The following is a 22295-nucleotide window of genomic DNA, read 5'->3' as shown; positions in this document are numbered from 1 at the left end:
TGTCTTCTATGATCTAGTAGATTTTACTTCCTTCTTTCAGAAACAGTACAGTGCAGTGAACCTAACTGATTATTTCTTGTATTGAAGGAAGGTCATGATTCTGAATAGCAAGTCCCATTCTGGAATACTGTAAAGAGATAAAGAGGTTTTATGTGGTTATGATTGTATGTCAAACTCAAGACATACATGTGAAGTGGGACTGCAGAAAAATTAATCTTTGTTATCTGAGTACTTTCTTAATGTTATATTTGCAACATCAAAAAGCAACAAAACGAATTTGGTTATGTAAAGGTTTTAAGGTGCTCAAGACTGTGGAATGGGGTTTTTACTATGGGATTGTATAGTGCATAGATTAAGGGTGTGGGCTGTGTCAGACCAATGGAGATTTCCCGTCTTGCCACATGCAGCAGTGTGACCTTGGACAGGTCCCTCACCTTCTGAGCTTCAGTTGTTTTTTTTTTTTTTTTTTTTTTTTAATTTTTTTAATGTTTGTTTATTTTTGAGAGGGAGACAGAGAGACAGCGTGTGAATGGGGGAGGGGCAGAGGGAGAGGGAGACAAATAATTCTAAGTAGTCTCCAGGCTCTGAGCTGTCAGCACAGAGCCTGAAGTGGGATTTGAACCCACAAACCGTGAGATCATGACCTGAGCCAAAGTTGGATGCTTAACCTACTGAGCCACCCAGGCGCCCCTGAGCTTCAGTTTTCAATGTACAACTCAGTTTTGATATTGGCACTTAGGGAAATAACGCATATGATGTCTTGTGCAGTATGTAGTGTAGACTCAAGAGATGTTCATAATATGTTATTATCATTATTGGTGATTGCATCATGTTGACATAATTGATTTTCTAGGTGGGAAGAAAGAGAAGGGAAGAAGTGGTTACTGACTTTACCGTATTAAAACAGGATGGACTTTGGAGTTAGTCTGGTCTGGGTTTGAACCCTGTTTTCCCAGCTTGCTGTGTGTCTTGGTCAACTAGCAGAATATCCCTCAACCTTAGAGTCCACATGTATACATTTTCTTACGGTTGTTGTGACGATTAAATCCGATAGAATACGTAAAGTATCTAGTGCAAGATGTTACATGTGAAGATCAATAATGGGGGCCGTTGCTATTCCTTCCAGTTTCTCTATGTATCCCCTGTCTCCCCCCTTTCTTCATTGGTACTTCATGAGATCACAGAGTGAATGGTTTATTCTTGGTGAGTAATCCAACATCTCTGTATATGCATTCCCTTTAACCAATCTATGATGGCTTTTGAAGTAAACATACTGACTTCATTTTGCTTTTTTGGTATGATTCAAAAGTGTAGCTTGTTATAGGATAAAATATACAGTATCGTTGTTTAGTCCTGAGAAGTTAACTGTTCATCTACAGAAAATGAGCACAACTTTTGAAAGTATGTGATATTCAATCAGTTTATTGTTAATAACCATTTGGACTGTATAAGAGCGGCAATGCTGATGTTTAATTCATCCACACGTAAATGGTCATACCAGCTTTGTCGCTACCCACCCCAATACAGCTGATCTGAGATTACTATATTATATAAGGTCTAATAAAACATGCTGGCTTTCAAGCCATAGCACTCTAATTTATGACATCTGCCAGGGAGTGACTACAACATAGTTACAGTTCTTTTACAAGATGGGTGTAATTGAATTTCAAAGTCATCCACTGATTTCAGTGGTGAGTATTTATGGTTTTCTGCTAAATAATGTCAGTGTGTTCACTTATTTAGAAATTACTGTTGTTGTCTCACGTGTTTTTTTTTTTTTTTAATTTTGCTTAACATAAATAAAGAGAAATGGGAACTTAGTTGTTAAAAAGTTTATGTTAAAATCCTTTTCCTCTTTTCTTTCCTGTTTCTTTTTATTTTTGAATGATAGCTTAGGAGGAGGAATGCTTTCTGTGTAAGATTAGGTCAAACTGTCATTTCTTCATAGTCATTTGAATGCATTTCTTCACACTTGTTTGGATTAACTCCCAGAGAAAGGAAGTTTATACTCTGTGATATTTGAGGTGAAGCCTGTGTACACCATTTTTTTTAAAAGATGTAGTTTGTGAGAGAACTGAATGAAAGGAAGAGGCTGAAATTTTGGGTTTGTTACTTTGTTCTGTATGTGTGTAATATAGAGTCCAGCTGTCATTTGATAAGTCCATTCTTAAGGTTAAAGGTTCAGACACAAAATGTAAATATAGTACCATGTCTTCTTCCAATGTAGTTTCAAAAGATTTTAATTTGAAAACTAGGAAATGGAATTTATATCTATGATCCTTTCATGAGAGAAAATAGTGTATGGTTTTCATATGCCAACACTTTAGTGTGTCTCAAAAGGCAAGAGGCTGTCTTTTGGCCTTTGAGGTAGACATAACTAATTCAACAAATAATTATTGAGTACCTCCTATGTGCGAGATATTGTGCTGACATTCAGTTTCAGTGGCCATTGGTACCAGTCCGCAAGGACTTTTATGAGAAGACAGGCCAGTGAAAGGGCATTGACAATATAGAATGACAAATTTTACCAAGAAGATTAGCACAATTTGCTGTTGGAGAACATAGGAGGGACACCACTTTAGTCTTGGTGAGAGCATGGCAAGCTCTCTAGAGGAAGCAGTGTCCGAGCAGAGGACTAAATAGACTACCTGGTTATCTCAAATGATTCAATGTATACATACACCTTTGTTAACCCATAAAAGTGTAATATACTTGCTATTCCATGATATCTTTGAAGACACTTGTGAGTTTACATTTACATGAATGATTAATGACAATCGGGGAATGTAATCAATAATGAGATGTTGCGTGCTTGTTTGGGTAATAGTCTATTATTCACCAATGACCTGGTAAATATTTGGCAGAGACGTATTTAATTGGCCTTTGTTGTTACTGTTAACTGCTGTTCAAGCAAGGATTCCATATTTATAAGAAACTATATAAAGTGTCGATCCACCAGTGAAGAGTTACTGAGGTCATAGATTTTTTGGTCTTAAAATGTTCTCCCCTAAGATACCTTGGGCTTGAGAATAGTGTGCATGGGAGAGAATCTAGCTTTCTGCTCCTTATATCTTAGAAAATACACCTGCAATTTCCTCTAATATTTCTTCCATTTCTTTCTACCTACAGACCCTACTCCTTTATCCAGAATGTTGAAGGAATTGGCAGGATTTGGGGGCAAGAAAGAAATAGTCCAGTCAGGACGTCAAAGACAATTTAGTTTCTTGCTTTCTTTATCTCTCAGTTTGAGGGTCTTCATTCTGTGTTTGCAGTTACCCGAGGGGTAGTTATCAACTGTAGTTCTTATTGGATGCTTTGCTTAAGAAAACCCAAGACTAAACTTTTATTATGTCCAAAGTAAAGAAAATACAGGAAGTTTGTGCTGTGATTTATAAGCTTGCTGCTTTAGCTTTGCATCTTACATGACAGCCACATAATTTTTCATTAATTTTTGTTAAATGAGCTAGGTATGTGGCTGTACAATGATTGACTTTGTATTTGAAATCAGTGAGCTAATCATTTCTTATTAGAAAAAATTTTTTAGATGGAACAACTTGCCTATATTTATGTAGGTCACTAATATTTTATCTTGGAATCACTACTCAAGTATGTTAATTAGAAGATATGCCTTAGGTTTGAGGGAGTGAGGGTGGGAGTTTAGTAACATTGTTGACTGATATTCAAAGAAAGCCTTCTAGATTAGAAGTTTTACATTCTAAGTTAAAAATAGTCTTTAAGAATCATTGAGGATCTTACAGCTTTCTATCAAAATAGCTTATTTTAATTTTTTTAATGTGTATTTACTTTTGAGACAATGCAAGAGACAGAGTGCAAGCAGGGGAGGGGCAGACAGAGGGAGACAGAGGGAGACACAGAAGCTATCAGCCCAGAGCCTGACGCGGGGCTCGAACTCACGAACCATGAGATCATGACCTGAGCCGAAGTTGGACGCTTAACCGACTGAGCCACTCAGGCGCCCCTCAAAATAGCTTATTTTAGAGTTAGTGTAAGTTAAAGCGAAATATATAATAAAATGTGTGTAAGTAATTGAATGTAAGATAAGCCATTTGAGAATGGTATAAAGGGCTGTCTTTTTATTTTTCATTTAGAAGTAGTTGTCCTCTAATAAAGTCAGTAGAGAAATTTGGTACAGATCAGCTTCTTAGGTAAAAAGAGGAAAACTAAGAATTGAACTTTCAGAAACACTTTATTTCCCTCAATCTACCCTCACCCCCCTTAATTCACCACAACTACATACTTCGTGATGTTTAAAAAGACAAGTCTATGGTATGAAACAGAAAATATACTTTTCAAGATTGTTACATTATATAATATAAGCTCTGGTATGGTAGCTTCCATTTAATCACATGACTTCTCTCAGAGATTGATTCCCAACATAATTTGTTTTCCATTGCTTTTGTCAGAACATAGCTTTCCAAGTAAGAGCAACACAAGTGCTTCTATCCTGACTAGAACTGTCCAGTACAGACGGTAAACACCTATGCACAATTCTATAAATTAGAAACATGTCTCCAGCTAGTGGTTTCAGCTAAATTAGCTCCTTTGTGCATTCTCCTTAATATGAAACATTCTAAGTAATTGTAGGATTTAAGGAACTAGGGTGTTTGCCAACTATGCATGAAATACTTACTTCTCTCTCTTTAGAGTAATAGAATGCCAATTCTGAATCCATGCATATTTAAATAAATTTTGAGCATTTGCCAATTCCCATACAACATTCTGAATGCATTGTTTCCTTTGGTGATACTTCGTTATAAAATTGATCATGTTGAAATGTTTGAATTATGTCTCTGCAGTGCTTAGTTTAACATGCTTAGTCTTTCATTACTGTATTTAAACCTCTCTCGGTATGGGAATCTCATTCAGGGCACTGTGCAGAGTGGGTGTCATCCTGACAATTGGTTTGGGAGGACCACACACCGTGCATAATGACATATGCACAAAACCCAGAAGCTGAAGGGGACATTTCTTTAAGATTACTTTTTGATTCTTTCATACTTTTCATTAAAATATTTTCCTACTAAAGAAGAGATAGGGGAAAGATATACATTCTTCTTTTCCATACTTGGGAGGATAGTCCATTTACATATTTATGAAAGTGTCTCACAAAGAAGCATGCTGTGCAATTCTCTGTCTCATTTGTAGTTTTCCTATTTGTGTCATAACATTATTATTCAGGTTGGGGTACAGTTTTACTTTCTGAAATGAAAACACCATACTGCTTTGTTTTCTTTCTGTTTTCTAGAACTTAGATACTTAGTTTCCTTGAGATGTTTCACAATAACTTCTTCTTTTCCCTTTTTGTTTTACAGCTTTGAAGAAAGACGACACCACCTTTGATGAGGTAGGTTAAATTTCTTTATCTTATGTTGGATGTATTTAATTACTTCTGGGTATACTTAATAGGTGCCAACTTCACACTTAAGAAACAGAAAAAAATGCCTTAAAAAAAGAAGAGATGACATCTCTATAGTTGTTATTATTTTTCAGCTTTAATTATTTGAATGAATTTTGGTGGCAGTCGACAGATATATGTCTTTTTAAATTAGCAAAAATACCCCCAGGCCTTTGTGTTATTGACCCCTTAATGGTGGTAGTGCTGGAGAAGCCCATTGTGAGGTACGTGCTTAGGGCAAGTCTGGAGTTGTTGGTAAGTTGGGCACCTCAGCTCCCTGCAGCCCTGCACTGAATCAGGATGTGATGTGATGTTGATGCCACTTATTGTCTATCAGATTCCCAGAGGAGGGGCTGACTTTCCCGTTCTAGTTTTCGTATCCTTTGTATATCAGATCTGTCTTTACCTACTTGCTACAAAGTAGCAAAAAAGTCTTCCAAGAGGGCAGAGGGTCCATATGTAATTAATAGCATTTTGAACGTGATTTTTAAATTGTACTCTTTCCTGAGTTTTTTGTGGTATCAGTGGGAATCACCAGACAGACAATGTGTTTACAAAATATTCTCAGGAGTGCTATAGAGTGAAGTGTTTCATTGTCACCATCCAAAGCCACAGTAATTGACATGTGTTGTAAATTGGGCTGTGTGTGTGTGTGTGTGTGTGTGTGTGTGCGCGCGCGCGCGCGTGTGTGTAGTGAGTTTATATATGAACACAAAAGTATATACACAGTGTGCTTATCCTGCAGCCTAATGAAGCATAGATTAATTTGGTTGTGGTTGTTTGATTTAACAGTTGCAGTTTCTGTGAAATAAGCTACCTGTTCTCTCACTGCCGTACTGCTTCAGAGAAGTGAGGACATTTGTGCTTGTGGAAATCCCCTTGGCCATGTGGTTGGCTGTGGTGCAGGGCAGGACCACTCAGGGAGAACCTGCTCCAGATTGGGATTTCTGGATGGGGCCAGTGACATTTGGCTCTCATGGTCTGCCTCTTTGTCTGTTGCACCTGTTCCTTTTTTCCTGGGGCCCAGCTCTACAAAGCCACGTGTCCCTGGACTACAAAACAACTTCTCCTTCCAGCATTCCTGAAACATCCTGTAAAGCTTAGTTATTCTAGACCTAAAGCAATAGAGGAATATTTTCTTCCCCATCTATAGTTGGTAATAATGATGTTCTCCTCTAAACCTGTATTTCTGGAATTTCTGCAGTGTTACTGAGATGTTTTTAGGAGGGTATATTTTCTTCTCAGAAGAAATCAGTTGGAGAATATTTGGTACTTTTTCTCTCTTTGTAAAGAAATGTCTCCCCTCTAATTATGTAGGTAATGTAAGCTTACATAAAAGGGAAAAATAAGGAAAAGGAGAAAAGTCTCCCAATCCTATTACCTAGCTACAACCACTGTTGAATGTTCTTGCTTCTTTCCCTATGTTTAGAAACAAAAAAACATAAGCCATTTATTATATGCTGCTTTTTTCTTTTAACCCAAAATGTGGTATTTTCCCATGTTGTTACAGATGACTCCTAATCATTATTAGGAATTTGAAAAACCTCCTGTTTAGTTTAAATGCCGTTGTTAATGATTGTTATTTTGTCATGTGGCTGTGAGATTAGCTTTCCAAAAAATCTGAGGCTGGAACCTAGATGAAAGTTAGGGAAGGATGTGTATATGAAGCTGGTTACTACCCACCCTCCTTTACCTGGAAACCATTGCACAAAGGTCTGGATTTTGTAATATGGGGCAAAATTTTCTCTAGCTTTTACAAAGTGTTTTCCTTCCTCTGTACAAGAGATTGGTAAAAAAAACAAAAAACAAAAACAAAAACAAAAAAACAAAACTCAAGTTAGTAAATCACAGAATGGTACACCTGGAGGAGATGTTGGAAATCACGGGGCCAACATCATCATTTCACGGATGAAGAAATTGAGGTCCAGAGGGGCCCAGGAGTTTCTAGTTAATTACTGGAAGTGCCAGGGTCAGGCTCCTGGGAGATGGTAGTAGTAAAGGCATGCCTGGGTGTAAACCCTAACTCAGCTACCTTTTCAAGGGCAATTGACTTACTTTTTCCAAGTCTCTTATAAGTTAGAGATGTTTATCTTTTATCTCCCTCCTAAGATTGTTGCGAAGATTAAATAAGCTAAGTATATGAAGGTTACAGAAGAGTGATGGGCACATAGTAAATGTCTCATAGTTGGTATTCCCATTGCCCTTGTCTTCGTTGTCATCATCATCCTTCTCTTCACCGATGCTCTCACCATGACATCACCTTCTGTATTTGGAAGGGCTACAAGGAGGAAAGAAAGATTTAGTTTGAAATTAAGAATTGGGGCTATGAGGAGAGTTATTTTCAGATATTCCTCTACAATACCATAGGAGACTTCGTGTGACGATTTACATATTAAAACTGTGAAACCCACCATTTTTTTTTTGTTTGAAACTCACCAGTTTTTAGATTCCTTGAGAGGATGACTACATTCAGCTTTGTAATCCCTCATGTGTCTTGCACATGGTAAAACATTCAGTAAATATCTGTTGAATGTGAGTAAATACATATTGTCAATAAGTAGAGAGAATGTTGAACTGAGTGTCAGACAATGTGGATTCTCCTTTGCCAATTTCTAGCCATTCAGTTTTCTCATTTGTAAAGCCAGTCAGAGAGGATCATCTTCAAGTTGCTTTTTATCTTTAAATTTTTTTAAACCTTTATTCATTTTTGAGAGACACACAGAAAGAGAGCGAGAGAGAAAGAGAGCGAGCGCAAGCGGGGGTGGGGCAGAGAGAGAAGGAGACACAGAATTTGAAGCAGGCTCCAGGCTCTGAGCTGTCAGCACAGGGCCTGATGCAGGGCTCAAACCCATAAGCTGAGATCTTAACCTGAGCTGAAGACGGTCGCTTAACTGACTGAGCCACCCAAACACCCCATAGGGGGAGGGAGAATCTATTTTATTTTATTTTTTAATGTTCTTTATTTTTTATATTTGGGAGAGAGAGAGAGAGAGAGAGAGAGAGAGCGCGAGCTCGAGGAGGGGAGGGGCAGAGAGAGAAGGAGACACAGAATCTGAAGCAGGCACCAGGCTCCAAGCTGTCCTCACAGAGCCATACACAGGGCTTGAACTGTGAGATTGTGACCTGAGCAGAAGTCAGACACTTAACCAACTGAGCCACCCAGGCACCCTATCTATCTTTAAATGTAAAATAAAATCCTACCTAACAGTCAACATGCACTTACAGTTTTACTAAGATCCCAGAAAAGGACACTGCATTTGTGATTAAATACGCAAGGAGTCACCAAGTTCTATGATCATCCTCAGATTACAGTGTTAGAAGTTTTCTTGAACTCACTTTTCTTTGGCAGTTGGAGGACTTCTGTGTTGGAATTTAGTTAAGATTCGAGTCTTGAAACCTGGGTACTGAATCAGCTTCTTAGATATGCATCAAGGTGTGGCATCTCTCTTCCTACTCAGTATTTATGAGGCAGAGGACTCCTTACCTCAAGGAGTGGCCTCCTCCAGAGTGCCTGGAGCTGGACTTTAGTTGCTATTCCCTGATTCCTAGAGGATTTCTATAGGGTGTGTGTAAATGTTTGACCTTGAACAGAGGAGAAAAAGAGATGTGGACCTATTTGAAAGACTTATTATTCTTTCATTCTTCAATAGGCTGAAGTGCCATGACTGCGGATTTTTATAAGCAGCTTGGAATTATATTCATGAACAGTGTGCTACTGCTTGTTGTAGAGAGAGAATGAGACACTTTGGAAGTTACGTATTGAGGGATGTTTATACTAGGCAACTTTGTTCGAATAGGAAATTTTGTTGAAGCCCATCCTATTTGGAGAGAGGACAATCATTTCGCTCTTCATTCATATTGTATCTGGGCGCTGATTAAAATATGAAGCGTTTTTGTTCTCTAAGTTTAATCTGTACTTTTGATGGGTGGACTAACCATTTATAAGGATATCCTTATATCTTTGTATAAAGTTGCAGAACTTTCCAAATTCTTTCTCACCTTTTTGTCCCCAGTAGATGTCTTAGGCTATGTCTCCCGAGTGGCCTCATTTTTCCTGTGCCATAATATACTATGACTTCAGGGAAGTTTTGAATCTTATTTTTTTAAATTAGTAATTTGTTTCAAAATGATACCTAAAATATGAACAGTCGGAAAATACAGTTAATCTCTCCCAGTGTAAAAGTACTATGTATAAAGCCTTTTGAACTGTGGAAGTAAAAAGTTCTAAGTGAGTATAAATATGTGTGTTTAGAAAGGGTTGGAAATGTCTAAAGCCACAGCAATTCATGAATTGTTCTTGTGTTTAAATTAAAAAGGTTAAATTGTGTAGTTTTAGTTATGCTTCATGCCTCTGTTATTTTAGCTCAGATGAGTTGCCAGAACAAAGTGTTGACTATGCTTGGCTCTTTACTAAGAAATACAAAAATTCTAGTGGTTGAAATAAACCTTGGAAATGCAAAGAGGTTTGTTTGTTTGTTTGTTTATCGTATATAACCCAGATAATAAAGCACTTTTTTTGTAGTGGGGGGGGGGGGGTTGGTCATTTACGAGCTTTTAAATTTTCTGTGCTCTGGTCATTTGTTTCCTGTTTGCAAAGTAGAAGGGGCTGCCAACACATATTTTTGCATTTTACAGCTATTTTAATTTTTTTATCCTAAGGAAATGTGTACAAAGCATATAAAATGTCTTAACATTTTTACATCTGATCTGTAACTTCCTCAGGTACATTTTTATAGGTAACTTGCTTCCTCTCTGCTTAATATAATAATTTTGTGAGATAGATGGGGGGGTCATATGCATTGACCTCTGCTTCTAGGCCATGCCCCTCTTTGTTATTTTGTATAAATATGTAACTGTAATACTGGAGATGTAAACACAGCAGTGATTTTACTGAGAACCAGATTCTAGGAGTCAAGTACAAATATGATTTGGGGATATTCCTGGTCATTATTTTTCCATGCATTGAGGGTGGTGGGAGCTGTTGCAGTTTTTTTCTCACCTAACTACTATCATGGTCTGAGGCCCCTGTGTCTGTGTGAATAATGTATACATTGTATACAGCTGTCTAGCTTCCGACTTCCCTGACTTCCTCATCTAAAATACTAAATCCTAGTAACTATCTTTCCCTGTGAGCTTCCTCACTCCTGCTGTACTCCTTTTATCTCTTCTTTGTGGGTTCCCTGTTTCCAGACCACCCGTTCTCTGCCCATCCCCCTCCTGTTTCCTTCTCTATTCACTCACGGTACATCATTCCCTTGCCAGTATCCTCAGTGGCCGTATCCCTTTGTGTTTTGCTTGTAATCTACTCCGCCAGACCTTGATTTTGACCTGGCATCTTTTCCCCCTCTGCCCACCGGCTGCCAAGAGCTGCTTGAGGAAACCACTCTGTAAATAAATTTATCATCTCTGGCTTAGCTGGAACCCAAGGCAACTGTGTACAGTCTTGCCCTGTGTGGCTGGCCTGTTTCCTGCTGAAACCTTTCCACTTCCCTCAATCCTTCTAGCTACCCTCCTCCACCCCTCCTTCCTTTCATAGATGACTTTCCACTCTGTGTTAGTTTGCTGGAGTTGTTGTAGAAAAGTCCCACAGACTGGGTGGCTCAAACAACAGAAATGTATTGTCTCACAGTTCGGAAGACCAGAAGTCTGCAATCAAAGTGTGGGCAAGGTTGGCTCCTTCCAAAGGATGTGAGGGAAGGATACGTTCCAGGCCTCTCCTCTTAGCTTATAGATGGCCTTCTTCTCCCTGTGTGTCTTCACATCACCTTCCCTTAATGAGGGTGTGTTTTTCCAACTTTTCCCTTTTAACAAGGACATTGGTTGTATTGAGTTAGTGGCCCACCCCACTCCAGTATGACCTCGTCTTAATTTAACTAATTACATCCGCACTGACTCTGTTTCCAAATAAGATCACATTTGGAGGTTGGGGGCGAGGGGTATGGTTAAGAAGAATTTTTGGTGTACATAATCCAAAACTCCTAACACCCTCCAACTTCCTACAACACTTAATGCTGTTAGGCATCAGCACCTTGCCCGCACATGTACCTTCACTTGCTCCAATTTTATTTCCTTTTTTCCAATTTCAGAGGAGGATGTGTCTTTTCTCCTGTTCTAGGCTAATTCCTCCTCCTTTCCTCTTCACTCCTTTCCCTGCTTTCACTCCAAAATCTGTGTAATTGATTCTGTATTTCCTTATCTACTTATTCTTTCTTATTGTGTCTCTTCTTTCTTACAGGTGTTTCACTCTAGGCTCTGAGCACAGTTAAGTGTTCCCCGTCTCTTCTGTGCTAATGGAAGCCCTCTGTCCACTGTGATCATTTTTTTCATGCCCTCCTCGAGCAGTATGTCTGTTCCGGCTCCTTCCTTTTGGCTACTCCCTTATTATACTCCCATGAGTGTGGCTGAGCCCGCTTTCTGTTCTGAACCCAGATATGCAGCTGCCCATTTGATGTTCCTGCCTCTTCTTTATCTCGTAGTCATCTCAGTCTCCGCACATACCAAGTACTCCTCAGCCTGTGCCTTTTCTCTTTGTTATCTTAGTGATTTTCCAAGGCAGAAGCAACCTGACACTGTCCTGAGCTTCGCCCCAAGCACCACATCCTGGCATTGGCTTGGTCCTCGTTGCCTCCTGCCATTTCCCTTCCCACTGCTGAGGCAGGCTCACACTTCAGCTTCATCCTCTCTTGCCTGGACGTGTGGTCATCTTCTTACTGGCTTCCCTGCCTACAGCTTGCCTCCTGTTCCCACAGAGTGACAGATCTGAAATGCTTTTCTCTTGCTTAATGCTTTAAAGGCTCTCTGTTAGCTGCAGGTTCAAGTTCAGACTCTTAACTTGGCCTTCAAGTCCTTCCATGATCTATCTCTTGCCCACCTTTCCATCCTCATCAGTCATCTCTGATTTTCATGCCTTCATTATCACCAGCTGACACCGTATCAGTTCAGGACTTTATCACTTTTACCTTTTTTATCCCAATAACCTCTTAATTGGTCTCACTGTTCCATCTCTCACTCTTCTGCTCCAGCCTTCCTAACATGTCTTTCTTGTCGTGCTGTTTCCTTATTCAAAGATTTGTACAGGAAACAATTGTTGATGTCTGTTTTATTAGGCTCTGAATATGCTCTGACCCTGACTCAATCTCATCAGTCTCACAGAATTTAATCCCACTGACAAGCACATCTTGACTGGCTCCTATCATCTCGCAATGTTGGGTCTGGGCACAAATTCAACTTCACTCTCTTTATAGTAAGATTTTATGTTACAGTATATCCTGTTTTCTTTTCACCATGGTCATGTCTGACATCCCTGGATGACATGAACCTGTCCCATGCAAGAAATCTAGAAATATACAGACTATTCTCGGATTGTGCCAGTAATCTGGTACGTAGTAGTTTTTCAAATGCAGCGTTTGAAAAAGAACCATCTGAAAAAGAACCTCACTTCCTCCTTTATTCTATCATTGGAATTTAGTTGAGATTTCTGGGTTCTTAAAACTTTCTGTGCTTTAGTTTTTCCTTTCTATAAATGTTTGATCACATTTACTGTCTCCCTAATTATGGTACACATAATTACAATAATTTTGTCTAGTCCCAGACAGTGGCTAGAGTGTCTGGGTAGTGCTGTAAAAATTCAGAGAGGAAGTACATGTCACAAAATGTAAAATGTATGACATTTGGGAGAATTAGTCACTTCCACATTCTTAATCCCCAGAAGACAGAATGGTACAGGAGTTGAAAGCATGAGTAGGGTTTCTCTTGGTGGGCACTGTGCACCCTGATGGCAGGGCCCGTTAACCAGTAGCAAGTCTCTCCTTTAAGGGTGGTTGGTGTTTCCTTGTGGGGTGTGCTTTGATTTGCATGTTTGAATTCTTCTGTAAAGAGCCGACTTTTGGTGTAGAGAGTTTTTTTTAAATTTTTTTTTTTTTTTTAAGTACAACCTAGGTACTTATGATATTCTTCAAGAACAAAATGGGCCCAGCTACAGGGAATATGTTACACCATTTTCCTTCTGACTGAAATTTGAACCGCTGATTTATTTATTTATTTATTTATTTATTTATTTATTTTTTAATGTTTATTTATTTCTGAGACAGAGAGAGACAGAGCATGAATGCAGGAGGGGCAGAGAGAGAGGGAGACACAGAATCAGAAGCAGGCTCCAGGCTCTGAGCAGTCAGCACAGAGCCCTACGCGGGGCTCAAACTCACAAATCGTGAGATCATGACCTGAGCTGAAGTCGGTCACTCAACCGACTGAGCCACCCAGGCGCCCCTGAACTGCTGATTTATAGTCTACAAATCCTTAAATGGTTTGGTTGCATTTCAGACGGCCTCTTACTTTAGGCACCATAATGATAATTGAAATGAGCTAAACCAAAGGGTCAGGGCTTTCGGAGGACTGGAATCATAGTCTGTACTTGATCTGGAGTGTGCTGACCTTTATATCAATTTGACAGACATACCTTTCTAAGTAATCCTTTTCTGAGAGATACATTCTTTGAATTTTTTTAATAGTCTAAAACACAATTAACTCTTCTTATTCTCTGTGTCATAAAATTTACAAAAGGCATAATTACAAAAAATTGGAACCAGCAAATTGCTCTCCATTTTGCCAGCTTGATTCCTCCAGGATGCATCAGTGTCAGGTTTCTTGAAGGAGCTCTCTCACTATGTAAAGATAATAATTGAAGGATTATTCAGTTTTTCCTTCTGAATCTATTTTATTTTTAGTATATAAAGTTGGTTCTGGTTATTCTTTCAAAATATTATTTAGTTTTTAAATTTTCTTCTCTCTTTTCTCTTTTCTTTTTTCCCCTCTCTCCCTTCTTTCTTCCCTCCTCCCCCTCCCACCCCTTTCTTTCTTTCTTTTCTTTGTTTTAAGCATATGAGTCTGGGGATTTTCTTTAAATTTTTTTTCTTATGATCTAAAAATATGGCAGTAGTCTGTACTACAATGTCTGGGGCAACATTATGTGCTTAATTTTTAAGTGATGTGATTAGTAGTTTTTTGTGTAAGTCTTTCTGAATAGCTACCCTAAATTCTAAATTTCATGATATTAAATGTTATAGGCATGGGTAAGGAATGTGTAGACAAAACATTTTTAAGGCTTTTATGACTAATGTAGAAAAATTTATTTTAGCATGTAATTGTATACTCAGACTAAATTATGTCAGATAGAGTACTTATTTGACTTTTCACTGATACACATTTTTCTAAGCTGGCAAGTCAGACTCATGAGTATTAAAAGAGACTTGGAATTGAAGAGAGTCTTGGAGTGACCAATTCCATGTACTTATTTGTGTTTTCTCAATCTTAGGATACTCTTCATGTGAGATGTCTGTAAAGTGTGATGTCTAAAAGGTATCTTCATATTCAGTGTCTGGGAATTAGCATTCTACTCTAAGTGACCTCAAACATATTATAATTCTGTGTTCTTATCAGCTGAAATGTTGAAGTAAGCAGTTTCCTTTAAAAAAAAAAAATGGAGAGCAGATTGATGGCATCCTCTCTCTCTCTCTCTCTCTCTCTCTTTTTTTTTTGATATATACCAGGAATTCAGCATATTCTAGAGTTTGTCTATGGAAATGTGCCATGGCACCCATCACATTTGTCTTGGTGGATACAAAGTAGTCTGTTCCTCTGGACTGTTATATGCCTTAAAGCTGAGTTATGACTATGACTTAGTTACTTCAGAGCCTTATTTGTTCTATTTTAAAGGATTTTTCAAAAAAGGAGATTGTACTAGCTCTATAAAAGAGTGACGAGTGTGGATGGTGAGTTTTTAAAAGCTTCCTAAAGATTTCAGTGCACTTTCCCTACCCAAATCACATGCTTTGAGACAACTGCTGCTGCAGTTAGCCAGGGTTATTTTTTGAGAGTATGTCATATTCCACAGATGTGTTCAGATGACGAAAATGATTGAGAGCCACTTTTCTGAAATATCTATTATTGAACTATTAGAATGGAGTTGAAGATGGACACTGGTATAGTCACATGCAGTCTGATTTTTTTTTTTTTTTAAGAGCTCTTGATTTCAGGTCATGCATCCTGATTTTTGGCTCAGAAAATACAGTCTTGGTTCTAAATTGTGTATTTTTTTTATATTTCAATATTCTAGATATTCTAGCTAAAAGAAGACTAAGATAGGGATCAAGCTTTTTTTTTTTTTTTTTTTTTTTAACAAGGAAGGGGCTAGGTAGACATTATTCTACAACAGAAAAGTGAATAAGAAGTTAGTTTTTTTTTCAATTTTAATAAAAATTTCATTAATTAAAAAAGAAATAAGAGATAAGATTGATGAGATAAAATTGAGTGTTAGTAGTAGTCATTCAAGGCATGAATTACATCTTTTGTGTTGTAGGTGTTCATTTATTTAAACCTTCTTTAGTTGTGTAGTTCTCTTTACATTGTCTTCAAATGAAATGATGGAGAATGATCTGCAGTACTTGATTCTCTACTCTTAAAAGAGCGACTATTTAATTTTATAAATGAGCATCCTTGGGTCATTAGATATTGGGGTTCAGGTGTGCCAGAGGCTTCGTAACATATGGCCTGTCCCCTGATGCCCTAATTGAGCGCAGAACTTTCCCCAAGAGGTTTGGATTACTTTATCTAAATGATGTGCTGCATGTGCAACAAAAAGGTGCTTTAGTCACAAAAGGAAGAAATACACAAGTATATACTTTGTAAGATATGCTGGTTTGCTTTTACATTAATTTCTCTGCAGTTATTAGAAGGTAAAAATCTTAAAACTCATATTAATGACATTAATTGGATGACCACAGTTTTGGGTGATTCGCTTTTAATAGATACAACATTACCTTTATTTTCCTTATATCTTCTTATATATACATTTCCTTGCATTTGAATAGTTTTTTTTAGGCGATATAATATGGCATATTGAACTCAACTTAGATTTTTTTTCAGGTTCAGAATTTTTACTTCTTATCACAGTTACATATTTTCCACTGAATAATTTTAATACTTTGCTATTAAGAAAGTGACCATGCTCATTACAGATAATTTTATATATTGTATATATTCATATATATTTATATATTTATATATCTTAAATATTAAAAGCATAAAATAAAACTTACAGTGTTCAGTGAAAACAACAATTGCATATAGAATATGATCTCTACTTTGTGAAACATATGTATTCCTGTATGGGGGAAACATCTGAAAAAAGAAAATATAACAAAAAGGTAATTTGGAAATAGAGGTTTATTGAAGTTGTGACTTGCTCAAAGCCCCTCAGCTACACAGGAGTTTAATCCATGATTGCAACACAGTCTGTCTTACTCTAGCATGTGCTTAGCATTTTACTGGGTTGCTTCCCAGGAGAAGGGAGAAACAACACACAGGCACTATGGGTGTGGTATGTGGTATATAGATGGGGATAGGACCCAAAGTTCTTACAAAGAAGCAACTGATGTTTGGTAGTAATTCTAATAGATGAATTATTTTCCTAATAAGGAATAAAAACAAGTAAACTTAAAAGATTCCTGCAGTAGATCTGTGTCATTTTTGAGCCAAGTTACACTTATTTTGGAAACTGAGGTCGGGGAAGATTAAATAGGTTGCTGAAGAGAAATATGGTTAGTGTGAGATCAAGAAGGTCTCTTGTCTGAATTATTCACTGCATTTTGCTTTCAGTTTCAAGGTTATGTTAAAACTGTGCTTGTATTTCCATTTTTATCTGGATTTGGGTGGGGATTGAATGGAATTATTTGAGTTATAAACTTGATCATTCTGGTAGTAATAGTTTAATACAGATTTCCAGCTAGACACTGGGTCTCTGCACACAGTTTTAGGCTATGGAAGAGTCATGATTGGATGAGGTACCATGGATCACCAGCCTACCTACAGATTGGTTCCAGCTGGGAGGTATGATGAGCTCAATGCTGGCATGTGTTTTAACTGGCACATTCAGAAAACAGTGTTAGATCTTCCAGTGGGTATAAAATTGCCTCTTTGACCAGGGCAAGTAGTTAATATTAAACAGAAAATGTCAGATAATAAACCCAATTCTTTTTTCCAAATCCTGACTATATATATGCTTGTGCATGTGAAGTGACTCTCGCTTCATTTTTATTTCATATTGTAACAGCCAAAGTCTTTGTGAAGATTGAAGACAGCAGAAAAAGGCAGATATTTTTGATATTTACATCGTAGCTGGAGAAAGAAAGATTTTAAGTGGGCATAGAGAGAGAGACACTGAATACTTTGAATTCCTTTTTATTGGTAACCTGAGAGCTGAGAACAGAAACAGACCAGTTTTTTCTGTCTCTTTTTTCCTATACTTCTAACATCACTGGGGTTTCTTCTTTCCCTTTTTTCTCCCTGAGACTGCTTGGTCTTGGTGGGGACAGTTAGCTCCATCTTGTCTGAAGCAAATAGTTCAACTACCAGCCACCATGCTTCTTTTGCCCTGAACCCTTTGGCAGCCAGGGCAGAGGGTCCAGGTTGTCAATGACCTTTTGGCTGCTTGCACCATCTTTCCCAACTGGGACAGGCACAGTTCTTTTTCTGGTTCATGACTGGTGGATGCGGGCAAGGGAAGAAGAAGAGCAAAGCAGCAGGCAGGAGATGCTGATGTTGGATAGTGATTGGCCCCAGTTCTACAATTACCAGTATTATGACCCCCCCCTGCATTTCGTGGACTAGTTCTGGCACATATATTGTTTCATTTACACTGTCTTTTTTTTTTTTTTTTTTTTTTTTTTTTACAGCTGGTAGAATAAGGAAGACTTGAGGGCAGAAACATATAGAGTAATTTTAGATTCTTCTCTGGTACACGTTGGGCTCAGAGTAGAAGAGTTTGTGCCTTTTTAGTGTTTTCTTTTTCTTTTTGATGAGAAGGATCAGGGAAGGGAAAATATCAAGAGAGCAGAATCAGTTTGCCAGTCACCAAGCTCATTAAAGTTAATATTTACTTTAAAAATGAATGTATTTGCCAGCCCTTCCTGCTATTTGTTTGGGGAGCATTTAACTTACATGGGAGAGCCTGTGTCTAGTTTCCATTTCCATTTGGGCATTTTGTCTCTGAGGCCAGTAGCAGGTATGATACTCTGTCTCTGTGGCAGGTATGATATGCTGCTGATCTCGGTCATAACACCTGTTTTGTTTGTTTGTTTGTTTTACTTCAAATTACATTTATTTTGAGAGTAAAGGAAGGTAAAAAAAATGAACTTGTCAGTTTTTTTTCCTGTTTTTCTGTGTTTACTGCTCAATTTTGTTAAACTTACTTTCAGTAACTCAGCTGACACATTGGAGATTTATGAAAACTGGAAATTTGATTGAAATGTAGCCTTGAAACTCAAAGATTACATTTACTTTTTTATTTTTATTCTTAATTATAATACTGTTCTATTTTTACATATAAAATTACATCTGGTCATTAATGAAAAGTTAAAAAAATACAGATCATATAAAAAATTGAAAATTTAGAAAAATTAAATTTCAATTTATTTTTTAAAAAGTTAAAAAAGTTTACTTGTTTTGAAGAGAGAGAGACCACATGATCAGGGGAGGCACAGAGAGAGAGAGAATCCCAAGCAACCCCCACGCTGTCAGTGCAGAGCCTGACACAGGGCTCGATCCCACAAACTGTGAGACCATGACCTGAGGCAAAATCAAGAGTCTGTTGCTTAACTGACTGAGCCACCCAGGCACCCTGAAAAATTTTATATTTATTAAAAAATCTTCTTTGCAATACTTTTAACAGAATATCCTTTTCAGTTTACATTTTTTTTTTCTATGTAGGAACATGGTTTGTCCCACTACTGTCCAAGTTTTTTCTTTTTTAAATAAAGATCTTTTCATAAAGTACATTATAGTTTTCTTAATCTTTGTGCCTTGATTTTTTTGTCATTCATGTTATTTCTAGACCTCTCTTAAAAATAAATTGCTAATTAAGAATGAGAATCAATTTTTATTGTTCTTGTTCCTGTAGAATTTTATATATTTCTTTTCTGTTTTGCTATTTTACTAAGCTCTGTTGGTTCCAGTATTTTTCAGGGGTTTCCTTTGGGTTTTCTAGGTATGTAATCATGTCATCTGCAAACGATTTTTTAATCTCTTCCTTTCTTCTATTAGTTCTTTTCTCCTGATGCTTGTAAGTTTCTAAATGAAAGCTGTTACTTTTCTTTAGGTCTCAGATGAGTGTTTTTCAACATAAAAAATTTTAATGAACGTAAAATATTGATTTTTTCAACTTCTCTAGACATTTAATAACCAAAGGGTAGAGTAAGTTTTGTTGCTGAGTTTTTAAAGCAATCTGTGTCAGAGAGAACTGATGATTAGGTTTAATTGCTTGAAGGTTGTTTTGAGGAATGTTTAAATTTATATGTTTTTAAAAAAGAGATACTGTATGCCTCTTTAGTATCTTTTTGACGTGCCTTTTCTCTTAAAAGTCTGTATATTAAATATTTCTGTGGTGACACCCACAGGTGTGTCCTGCAAGATGGTGCAATTAGTGCATGGTATTCTTATCTAGTCAGAAACCTGAAAAATGTTTATGAACTTGTAGTGGGACATCTACCACTATTTTGAGGATCAGTGAGGATCACCTGTTTGGAGATGAGTCACAGGAACACACAAACACTGATTCAGTGTTTGGTGGACCGGGTGTTTTTCTTCAAGAGTTCATTTATTTTTGAGTGATTAACTGATTGGTGCTGGCTGTCTGTGGTTGTGCTCTGTGTCTTCTACCAGGCTGTGAACCCACCCCTTTCCACCCTGCATTCCCCCTGAGAGTGGTGAGTAGGAATCACAGGAAGAGGAGCTTTGGGCTCTTGCTCCGCCATCTTCCAGCTGGGTTGTGCCCTTCCCCCTACAGACAATCTAGGTGCCTCCTTTTCCTTCACTGTACAAGGATCATAATCTCTACCTGGTGGGGTTATTGTGAAGTTTAATCAAATAATGCCTATAAATTCTTTAACAGGTCTTGGCACATAGCAGGTACTCTCCTTCATACAACTTGATTGTGCCACTCATGACTTCCATCACACGTGGTGATATTTCTGTCATCCTTCTTTTTCCCTCAAGTTGAGGGTCACATGGTGCCTGCCTAGCTTTATCGTGGGACACTAGTGATCTAATTTTGGGAACCTCCTCATTTTAAAGATGGGAGAAACTGAGGCTTTGAAATCCAAACTTAGCTTCCTTCTGCCACTATTCCCTTCCTCCTCTACCATAGTGGCCTTGCCATGACCATGTGCTGACTGGATCTGGCAGAAAGTAATCTCTACTGGTGGCGTTTGTCAACCAGATGGGCTTTGGTGGATAGGATTTTATATCCTGGAAGATCGAAGCTCTGCATTTGTGAACATTATTAACCAATGCTTTAGTAGCAGACAGCACTCACACATGTCACATCTACAGTGTGCATTTGGTGACAGGAATTTCCAGAAAGATCTGTGATTACCCTATGTACAGAGGGAGGAATATCTTCCCATGCTTTCCCATTTCTAGGTCAGTGCCTTCTCTGTAGGCTCTGATGATGTCTCCGTGGTTCTCTTTGTTGGTTACCAACATTTTCACTGGAACCTAATCATGGTCTTGGCAAGGCTAGCCCTTTTGTCCCTATTCTGTATTCGCTGTCCATGAGTTGATGAATTGGGGTATTTTCTCATTAGGATGTTCTCCCCTCATTGGCATGTATTTTCAAGATCTTGGGACGTGTTGTCTGAGCAGATATTTGCATCCTTGCAGTCACCTCTTTTTTCCCCTATGGGAGCATGTGGTTCTGGGGGGGCAGAGGTGCATTTCTACCTCCCTCTGTATCTCATTTGTTCAACATAGTGCTTTGGACCTGGTATGTGCTGAGTAAGTGTTGCCTGAAAGAATAAATGGACAATAGTTTTTGGTTAAGTTTATTTCCATAATTCAGATATAGGATTTCTTTCTTCTTTATTTTTCACAATGCTGTAGAAATTCAACAATCGTTTATTAATAGTGACATTAAAAAAAACCCCTTAAATATAAAACACAAACTGGTGTAGCCACTCTGGAAAACAGCAGAGTGTTTTGAGGTTCCTCAAAAAATTAAGAACTACCTACAACGTAGCAATTGCACTATTAGGTATTTATCCAGAGGATACAAAAATGCTGATTCAAAGGGGCACGTGCACCCCAATGTTTATAACAGCACTGTTGACAGTAGCCAAAGTATAGAGACAGCCCAATGTCCATTGACTGATGAATGTATGAAGATGTGGTATATATCTACAATGGAGTATTACTCAGTGATCAAGAAGAATGAAGTCTTGCTATTTGCAACAACATGGATGGAACTAGAGTGTATTATGCTAAGGAAAATAAGTCAGAGAAAGACAAATATATAATTTCATCCATGTGGAATTTAAGAAGTACAACAGATGAACATAAGGCAAAAATAAGATAAAAACAGAGAGGGAGACAAACCATAAGAGACTCTTAAATACAGAGAGCAAACTGAGGGTTGCTAGTGGGGTGTTGGGTGGGGGGATGGGCTAAATGGCGATGGGCATTAAGGAGGACACTTGTTGGGATGAGCACTGGCTGTTTGTTTTATGTAAGTGATGAATCACTAAATTCTATTCCTGAAATCATTATTACACTATATGTTAACTAACTTGGATTTAAATGAATAATAAAAAATCCTCCTAAACACATTAAAAAAACCCTTAAATATAAATAAAATAAAATAAGATAAAATAAAATAACACATTATTTAATCTTCCCAATAATGTTGGCATTATTATTTCTCCTTTTACCGATGGGGAAACTGAGATCTTGAGCAGTGAAGCAACCGATGAGGGTCACAGGGCTAGTGAAGTAATGAAACTTGGGGGAACCTGGACAGCCCCCTGGCCCCCAGCTAAAGTTGGTGGGGGGT

General features: G+C 37.8%; 1 protein-coding gene across 2 annotated transcripts in view; it reads left to right on the top strand.

Annotated features, from left to right (window-relative positions):
• The window catches only part of CDK14 (cyclin dependent kinase 14), a 638124-nt gene that overhangs the window by 35678 nt on the left and 580151 nt on the right, over positions 1-22295 (top strand). For both annotated transcript variants that reach the window (XM_086696604.1, XM_025929510.2), the window contains exon 2: positions 5334-5365. Coding sequence is in view for 1 of the 2 variants with exons in the window: in XM_025929510.2 (XP_025785295.1) it covers positions 5334-5365 (32 nt within the window). In the remaining variant the exon portion in view is untranslated. The remainder of the gene's footprint in view (positions 1-5333; positions 5366-22295) is intronic.

The sequence above is a fragment of the Puma concolor genome, chromosome A2 (assembly GCF_028749965.1).
Source record: "Puma concolor isolate L17-30 chromosome A2, mPumCon1.1.hap2, whole genome shotgun sequence".
NCBI classification, from domain to species: domain Eukaryota; kingdom Metazoa; phylum Chordata; class Mammalia; order Carnivora; family Felidae; genus Puma; species Puma concolor.
Note: the sequence above shows the minus strand (reverse complement) of the source record. Positions and strands in the feature narration are given on the sequence as shown.